This window comes from Nicotiana sylvestris, chromosome 8, assembly GCF_000393655.2.
Source record: "Nicotiana sylvestris chromosome 8, ASM39365v2, whole genome shotgun sequence".
Lineage (NCBI taxonomy): Eukaryota > Viridiplantae > Streptophyta > Magnoliopsida > Solanales > Solanaceae > Nicotiana > Nicotiana sylvestris.
The window spans coordinates 79,035,576-79,045,591 of NC_091064.1; the positions used below are offsets into that span (position 1 = coordinate 79,035,576).

The 10,016-nt window shown below is 40.5% G+C and overlaps 1 protein-coding gene across 1 annotated transcript; it reads right to left on the reverse strand.

The window, feature by feature from the left end:
* Nucleotides 1-5,954: 5,954 nt before the first annotated feature.
* Nucleotides 5,955-6,433, reverse strand: LOC138875265 (uncharacterized). The gene is made up of 2 exons (XM_070154089.1): nucleotides 6,086-6,433; nucleotides 5,955-6,026 (listed from the first exon to the last, which is right to left on the reverse strand). The coding sequence occupies exons 1-2, from the start codon at nucleotides 6,431-6,433 to the stop codon at nucleotides 5,955-5,957; spliced, it is 420 nt and encodes a 139-aa protein (XP_070010190.1).
* Nucleotides 6,434-10,016: the final 3,583 nt, after the last annotated feature.

A 10,016-nucleotide genomic window follows, 5' to 3' on the forward strand; every position in this document is an offset into this window, starting at 1 on the left:
AATCGGGTCTACCCACCCCCAAAACCAAAAATTCACTTCATTTCTTTTGTATCTCACCTTCACCCTAAGAAACCCTAGACGCCCATAAATCCCACGCCGCCTCCACCGTGAACCACTACCGGAAATCGTCGCACGACGGTTCCGGTGGTCCAATCGCCTCAAAAATGACACCATGAACTCCCCTTCACCTCCCCATTCCAAATCTTCACTCCTTTTCCTTCGAATCAAGCCCAAGCTATTTTAATCTTGGATTGAAAATCCGGCTGAAAACCTTAAATGCTCCAAACCTCACCATTTTAATACCACATACTCCTCTTTCCCTTCTCGTCTTAGATTCCCAACCAGTTCTTCCAAAATCCTCGCTTATTGGTTTGAATTTCAGATCTAAGAGTCAAACCTAAAAACCCAAATCTTCCCCCAAATAGACCTTAATCTAAGAGTCCTTTCTTTCATGGAAATCCAGTCAAAGCCATGAAAGGCCAGATCTCTTGATAGAAAAGACCTATGTTGGTCAAGGCAAAGATGGAATTCAAGGGTTTTTGTCGATTGTTTCTTCCAGTCACCATGGTAAGCTTCTGTCGTTTTTTTCCCCTTTCTTTTCTTCTTTCTTTTTCCCTTCTTTCTTTTTCAAATGTCGAGTCGGTTTTCTTCATAGCTTGATTTTCAGTTTTGTAAAAATTGATTGTTCTTCGGATTGTTTAGTTAGTAATTTTGTTCTAGGGTGCATTAGTTTGTTTTGGTTTCGGAATCATTCCGGTTTGTTTGTTCAAAGTTTCATTTACTTTGCTAATTTGGTTTAGTTCAGGGTCGACCTAGCTTATAGGATAATTAGCAGTTTCATTCATATTTTTGAACACATCGTTCGATTAGCTTTTAGTTTGGTTTGATTACATGTTAATCTAGGGTTTATTATGAATCGGTTTCATGTGAAGCATGTTCGATTAGCTTCGGATTGTTTTGATGACTTTCTCTTGAGTCAAAATAAATTATGATTTCTTAACCAATATCCCTAATAAATGTGTAGGATGAGCACAATTGAAAATGAACCCTTAGCAGTTCTTGAGGAAATCCCAGTACAACTCCATATGTGGTGGAACAACTTAGGAAAAGTCAGCAGAGGGATTGTGGTAAAAGTTTTGGGTGGTCTCCTTTAAGGTGTTTCCTTAAAGTTTTGGATTGTGGTAACCAATATCCCTACCTTTAAGGTGTTTCCTTTTCGTTTGTGTTTTCCCCTCTCTCTGCTGGTGCAATGTTTGGTTCCTTGAGAGATGAAATAGTGTAGGAAATATTAAGCAATTTGTCACTCCTTTCATGCTTTCCAAGTCAAAGAGTAAAGATAGGAAGAACTGAAAGGTCATCATAATAAAAAGACTATCCTAGTGAAAAGGAAGAAGAACGAGCTGTACTTACTTCCCATATTGTTTGACTTCCTTTGATTGTCTATGAGACAATTTTGTTGAAGGGAAATACTATGCACATTTAAGAAATGAAAGAAGTAAAAGTTGGAATTGCTGTAGTGTATTGGAATCTTGACGGTCACAGTCATGGACTTATTCTCAAAGAATATTATACGGATTTTCTTACTCCAGGTATGTTAAGGCTAAGCCCTTCCTTCATTTTGGCATGATCTCATCATTATACAAGTTTGATAATGAGGCATAAAGAAAAATTCATATCCCGGAATTTGCGTATATTTTGCTAGTCTCCCAAGTTACGTATATCTTTTCTAGTTTTGTAAATTACCATATTCTCTTTATGGGGAATTCATATTCAGATGAGTATTTCCTTCTTCCAGTCAAGAGAGCAGACAATTTACATTTTCATTACCATCGAGCTATAATCGATGGGCAGGCCCCTATTGGGCAACCTCTGATCAGATGGTAAGTTATATATCGAGCCTACTGTGGCCGAGCGCTTATGAGCGAGCCCAGTTGGTCGAGATACAGAGCCTAGTATGGCTGAGCGCCTATGAGCGAGCCTACTACGGCAGAGCAGTTATATATATACCGAGCCTACTGTGGTCGAGCGCATATGAGCGAGCCTAGTTGGTCGAGATACAAAGCCTATTTTGGTCGAGCACCTATGGGCGAGTCTAGTATGGCAGGGCAGTTATATAAATATATATACCGAGCCTTATAGGGCCGGACGTCTATTTTACTTACTATATTGAGAGAGTTAAGTCAGTATCAGCAGGTAAGCAAATCTTCAGATTATCTTTGACTTCCAGTTGCTTTCACTTATTATATTATTAGTTCAGTTTCAGCTTTCAGTACATGCCTTACATATTTGGTACATTATTCGTACTAACGTCCTTTTATTGGAGATGTTGCATTCATGCCTGCAGGTATAGATAAACACTTTGATGAGTCCTCACAGTAAACGAGGTTTGCATTCAGCGAAGGATTGGTAAGACTCCACCTCATTCGGAGTGCAGCCGAGTCTATGAGTCATCATGTTAGAGTTTTTCTATAGACTTGTGGGTAGGCCGGTACCTTGTCCCATTTGATGTTGAATAATCCTAAAGGCTTTGTAGACAAACGTTCTTTTTGTACAATATGTCAGAGGCCTTGACGACCCATATGTATTCATGATTTAAGAACGATAGCTTATCGATACAGTGTTGCCTACTTATAGTTATATGTTACGAGTTGTAACCATGTTGGCCCATGATAGTTACAAAAGGAATTAATGAATTACAGAGTGGTTCGTTCGGGCCAATACGGCACCGGGTGCCAGCCACGCCTCCTAGGGTTAGGGCGTGACAAAGTGGTATCAGAGCGGGTCGTGTCCTAGGGAGTCTATAAAGCTGTGCCTAGTAAAGTCTCACTTATGGATGTGTTGCGCGCCACATTTATAATTGAGAGGCTATGAGGCATTCTTTTGTTTTCAGATGGTGCCATAGAACTAAGTCGTAAAAAGTCAATATGAAGCTTTCGCTAGATTTAGTATGCACCAGAGGTGCAGGTATCACAGTAGAGCTTTAAAGCGTAATGTGGAAGGGAGGTTATGAAAGAAACAAAAGATACGATGCGAGATTGAAAAGTAAGTAAGGAAAAGGTGAAGAAGATATGAGATACTCAAGTACAAAAGATTGTGAATAGTTGAGACTTCAGATATAGTTTTGATTTTTGCTTAAGTTATAGAGGAGACCCTAGTGAAAATTTTACAAATATATAAGAGTTAAAATTCGAGGACGAATGTTCTAAAGGGGGAATGATGTTACACCCCGTAAGTTTAAACCCTTTATGCCAACTAAAAGAAAAAAAAATATTAAAACTTCTTACCATATAATATTATCATCTTTTTCACTTGTTAAAAAGTTATATTTTGTCTATCCTAACAATCACTTTACTTAGAAGGAAATTTAGTAACGTTAGGTGCTCTAATATGGGTAGGCGTACTCTCTTTTAATAGCTTGTTTCAATATCTTAGATTTTTTGCATAAGTTATGGTGGGGTTTATTTATGCCGGAAACCAAATTATACGACTAATGCAAAGTTGAACAGTTAATGTAAAGTTCTCCGCCAAATTATATTTTCTGTACAAGAGTTCAGACGAGCTAATAATATTTCAATACTCACGTTTCTACCACTGAAACAACAACAACAATCCAGTGTAATCCCACTAGTGGGGTCTGGGGAGGGTAGTGTGTACGTAGACCTTACCCGTACCCCGGAGAGTAGAGAGGCTGTTTCCGAAAGATCCTCGGCTCAATAAGACAAAAGGACAAAAGAACAAAAGGAAACAATATTAGTAACACCACAGAACAATACGAAAGAAATATATATATATATATATATGGAAAAATAAGAACAACATGAAATCAAGAGGCATGATACCAAGCAAAAGCAAAATAGTATCCTTACCAAACTAGTCCCTCAAAGTTATGACATAAGACGATACTCAGCTACCTCCTAGCCTACAACCTTAATACTCGACCTCCACATATTCCTATCAAGTGTCATGTCCTCGAAAATCTGAAGCATCGCCATATCCTGCCTAATCACCTCCCCCCAATACTTCTTAGGCCGCCCTTTACCTCTTCTCGAGCCCTCCACAACCAGCCGTTCACACCTCCTTACCGGAGCATCTGGGCTTCTCCTCTGAACGTGCCTGAACCACCTGAGCGTTGTTTTCCGCATCTTGTCATCAATGGGAGCCACGCACACCTTCTCTCGAATATCATCATTCCTAATCTTATCCATCCTACTATATCCGCACATCTACCTCAACATCCTCATTTCTGCTACCTTCATCTTCTGGATATGTGATTTCTTAACCGGCCAACACTCAGCCCCATATATCATGGCCGGCCTAACCCCCGCTTTATAGAACTTACCTTTGAGTGTCAGTGGCATTCTTTTGTCACACAATACTCCAGATGCTAACCTCCACTTCATCCATCCTACCCCGATACGGTGCGTAACATCCTCGTCGATCTCCCCTCCCCCCTGTATAACTGACCCAAGGTACTTGAAGCTGTCTCTACTTTGGATGACCTGTGATTCAAGCCTCACATCCACGCCCACTTCCCTCTGCTCAGCGCTGAAATTACACTCTAGGTATTCCGTTTTTGTCCTGCTTAGCTTGAAACCCTTAGATTCAAGAGCTTGTCTCCAAACCTCCAGCTTCTCGTTAACACCGGTCCGTGTCTCATCAATTAGAACTATGTCATCCGCGAATAACATGCACCATGGCACATCCCCTTGAATGTGATGTGTTAACGCATCCATCACCAGGGCGAATAGGAATGGACTGAGCGCAGAACCTTGGTGTAACCCCATAACAACCGGAAAATCCTCAGAGTCGCCTCCCATTATCCTAACCCAAGTCTTTGCCCCATCATACATGTCCTTAATCGCCATAATGTAGGGAACCGACACGCCTTTTGCCTTCAAGCTTCTCCATAGAACTTCTCTATGAACCATGTCATACGTTTTTTCTAGGTCAATAAACACCATGTGCAGATCTTTCTTCTTATCTCTGTACTGTTCAACCAACCTCCTAACAAGGTGTATAGCTTCTGTAGTAGAACGACCTGGCATGAAACCAAATTGGTTGTCGGAGACGGATACCGTCATCCTCAACCTTGCTTCCACTACCCTTTTCCATACTTTCATAGTATGACTTAGTAATTTGATACCCCTATAATTGTTTCAGCTCTGGATATCACCTTTGTTCTTATACCGTGGGACCACCGTACTCCACCTCCACTCATCTGGCATCCTCTTTGCCTTAAAAATAACATTTAACAACCTAGTCAACCACTCCAAACCTGTTTTCCCCACACACTTCCAAAATTCCACCGGAATCTCATCAGGCTCGGTCGCTTTGCCCCTACTCATTTTACTCATAGCTCCCACGACCTCCAAAACCTTGATGCGCCTGCAGTACCCAGAGTTTGCGTGACTCTCGGAATGCTCCAATTCACCGAGCACAATATCCTGATCCCCTACATCATTTAGAAGTGTTTGGAAGTAAGTCTGCCATCTCCTCCTAATCTGGGAATCTTCCATCAATACTATACCATCGTCGTCCTTGATGCATCTCACTCGGTCTAAATCTCGAGCTCTCCTCTCTCAGCCTGGCCAGCCTAAATAACTTATTCTCCCCTCCTTTCTCCCCTAGTTCCTCGTACATACGACTATAAGCCGCAGTTTTAGCCTCTGTAGATTCGCTTCCTTCCTAGCTACCTTATACCTCTCCATGCACGCTCGCCTCTCCCCCTCACCTATGCTCCCCACTAACTTTCGGTACGCCTCCTTTTTTGCTTCCACTTTACCTTGTACCACTTCATTCCACCACCAGTCTCCTTTGTGCCTGCCGGAGACGCCTATTGAGACCCCTAACACCTCTCTCACAACCTCTCTTATATAGTTTGTTGTCGTTGACCACACAGAGTTCGCGTCACCACTGCTCCTCCAAGCTCCCATAACCGACAACCGCCCTTCCAACTATTGAGCTTTGTCCTTAGTTAAGGCTCCCCACCTGATTCTCGGTCTTCCTCGAGCAGACATTTTCCTCCTCTTCACCATAATACCAACGTCCAACACTAGGAGCCTATGTCGCGTCACGAGTGTCTCACCTTGCAATCCTTGCACAGCCCTGTGTCGTGCCTCCTGAGGAGGAGATAGTCAATCTGAGTTTTCGCCACCGTATTTTGAAAAGTAACCAAATGCTCTTCCCTCTTCAGAAAGCAAGAGTTAGCAACCATTAACCCAAAAGCCTTAGCGAAGTCCATTAACGAGGTTCCTCCTCCGTTCCTCTCCCCAAAGCCGAAGCCTCCATGCACTTCGTCATACACACCTGCGGTTGATCCAATATGGCCATTGAAATCCCCTCCTATGAATAACTTCTCAGTAGGTGGTACCTGATATATAATCCCATCCAACCCCTCCCAAAAGCGCAGTTTAACCTCCTCATCTAGGCCCATATGAAGCACATAGGCACTAACAACGTTTACGGTGCACTAACTAACCACCAACTTAATAATCATCAATCTCTCGTTCACTCGTCTACCCTCAACAACAGACTATAGATTTTCGCCAGCTCTATATTGACCCTTCTCTTCTTGAGGATCTTCGCCAGCTCTATAGATTTACATGTCAATGAACCTACGTTCCATGACCCAATTCTCAACCGATGGACACCCTTGTTCCCTTTACCTCCCTTGCATCCCGACCCACCTCCTAGCCCCCGCCCTACCTCCCGACCCACCCCCCGCACTCCCCGAGGACATGGACTCACTCGACCATCCCAGACTACAGCCACGGTAACTCCACGGACTAGGGGGAGTCACTACCAGACACCACAGAACAAACTAGAATAAGACAAGATGCCACTATAGGCGCCCTAATCTGGTGACTAAACTAATAAGAACTAAAGGACATCAATTTTATTAACACAATAGAGATAAATAGGCAAACTGGAGGTACCAATTCCCGTGACTATAACCTGGGAATTGTCTTGGTATACTCGACTGTATGGCGTCCACCTAGCTCGTTCGCGTCTAACTCCTGCTGTTCCGTGCTGATACTCGTGTTGTTTTTCACTGTTTACACGTGCACGTCTCGCTCGCCGCCCAAAGCCACTGGTCCTAACTGAAACTGTCAGACAGGTCCTGCTGCGTCGTGTCAGAATGCTCTGGCTTGAAGACGGATCTGGTTTATATGTCACCATGGCACTGCAACCAGGCCTGAAACCTGACTGTGGTTGTCCCCACTCGCCGGCGATTGATTCGTGTCTCGCCGGAGTAAGAGGGGGAGAAGACAAAGACGGGAAAGGAGGATAGGCGGGGTGAGAGACATGGGCAGAGAGAGAGAGGAGGGGTGTTGGATGATGGGGAGGAGAGAGGGGCGAGGGGACTCACCTGGGCGGTGGGTGGTCGCCGACGACTGGATTAGTCGCTGTTAGAAATTTTTGTTATGTTACCGTTGGGTGTTGGTAGTGAGCATTTGAAGAGAGAGTTAATTCTACCACTGAATACGGATAATTTTATCAAGTACAAACAAAAGAAGGTTAGCTTTTTACCATTTTAAGAAATAAGCGTACGAGAATTTGTACTCTTTATACAAGGTTAGCAAAATTAAAAGTTAAATAAATATATATATGTATTTTTTTTACATAGATATTTTAACAAAATAATAATATATGTATTGATTTTATATGATACCATGATTTATTATTTTAATATTATAATAGTAGTACATTAAGATGAGGACAAGACTATTTTTTGGGGGGTTAATTATTTATGATATTTATAACAAGTAATAAGTAAAGTCGTGAAGATAGAGGGTAAGTGAGTTAAAGAAAATAAGTTCATTGAAGGTTGTCGATTTAGGATAAAATACGGTCTGAGTCATAATTATAATATCCGATATTTATGAATTAGTACCATAAAACGCACCATATGACCACGTTGGTATGATGTAAAAAGTGTATTAAAAATAAGTAAAATTTTAAGTAATTTTAGATAATTCTTAATTATACGGATAATTGGTTAACTACCGGGTAACGAGACACATTACCTAATTAACTAATAAGTCGGATAAAGATTAAAATTTTCTCCCACCCCCACGTGGCAGCTTTGCCTTAGGAAGTGATGACTCTTAATTCATAGATCATGATATTCACTCCTATAAACTACACTTGTCTAGGTTATGTATAAAAGTATGTGAAACATACCAGCTAGCATGTTACTACTTACTAATAAGAGGGAATAGTAAGCACCTCTTGGTCAACATGAGTGCTTCCCAGGAATTACCAATTAATCCGAGGGTATTATTGTCATTTAACGTATTTCTAGGCCGACTCTTATTGGTGGGACAACACGTGCAGTCTCATTTTCTGTCAATGGAACATTTGTTGCACTCTAGGACTTTTGTTCTCTCTCTAACTCCCATTCGTTCTTAAGTTTTCTTGTCAGAGCTTTTTTTTATCCCAGGTGAGGGTTATGTTACTGTTGTTTTTAGTTATTTTATTTCATAATTATCTTGCAATTTTCTGTAAATCATTTGAATTTTTCATTTTGGTCGTTGTTTTCTACTAGGTTTTGTTGTTCTCATCTTGTGTTTTTCTGTTTCATTTAGTTGTTGTTTTCTGCTGGATTTCCTTGTCCTCATCTTTTATTTTTCTGTTTCATTTGGTTCTATAAGTGTTTGACAAAATTCTTCAATGACAGGACTTCGATTAAACTTCTATTATTATCTTTCGATTAATTTGTTCCTTCACACAGAAAGAAGGGGCTGGTAATTTGAGCTTAGGTACATCATGGGGGTTGACGATTCCATATTCCGCCAATTGGTTTTCAGATGTGCTTGATTTTCTCTATTAAGAATTCTTTTTCATGGTTTGGCGGTAAACTCTTTTGCCCATGAAGAATCTGGAGTGGTTAGGTTTTTTTTTCGATTTGGTGAGTTTTTCAAAATAAAAATGTGTAAACAATTCAAATTAAAAAGGAGCTTCACTCTATTTGACAATATTAATTTTGTAAAGACTTTCAAAATATAGATGTATCAAAATTACTATTTAAATTACCTTAGGCAAATCTTATTTTTGGATAACACCTTTAAGCTACATGTTGAGTTCTCAGTCAATTGGGACGGTTAAAAATGCTTGGGCTTTATTTGAACCATAAATCTAAATTTGTGACAACAAGATAAAGTTGGCACCATACAAGATAAATTTAGTAGAAGTTAGCCCAAGAGAAGACTGCAAAACAAGCAGGCCTACTAAAATGGATCAATATGTGTTGCTGCTTCTTCACTTCAAAGTGAATTTTTCAGGCATTACTTTCGAATTAGGTATCCACAATTATTTTAGACATAAAGTGAACTCGAACTGTACCGCTGCATTTCCCCATTAAAAAAGATTACAGCTGTGCGATTCTTTTTTGGGGATTGATAATTGGGATGTTACCAGCAAATCTTCGAATTTGTTATACACATATATTGTATTCAGCTACCTTTGTATTGTCAATGGAAATTGTTTTCTTTCTGAACTATTGAAATGCACTTGCTATCTTGCGGTAATTAGCTTGTGAAGAAATATCTTCCAAACGAATAAATAAATGGCCATATTCAGAAGAGAGAAATGATGAAATGAAACTCAAGTGGCGTGATAGTTATGGGAAGATATCAAGTGATAAAAAAGAGATAATGTTACTATAATGACGCACGAAAGAGTTGGAGTGACAAAAATATGATTGCGGTAATTTTCACATATCTTGATGCTGAATTTTTTAATGTCACGACCCAAACTCAAACCTGGTCGTGATGGCGCCTCAAGTGAAGAAAAGGTCAGCCGACACAACACCCATTTTAACCCTTTAAGCATTAAGAGTCATTTTAAGCCTTTAATAAAAAAATGTTTCATAATATAAGACTGAATGAACAGTGTGGAAATAACACACCAGCCCGACATCAGCGTGTCACTAGTCATGAGCATCTACTACAACTGTCTAACTACATCAAGACCAACATGGTCGGAAAAAGTCACAATTTATACATAAGGAAGGA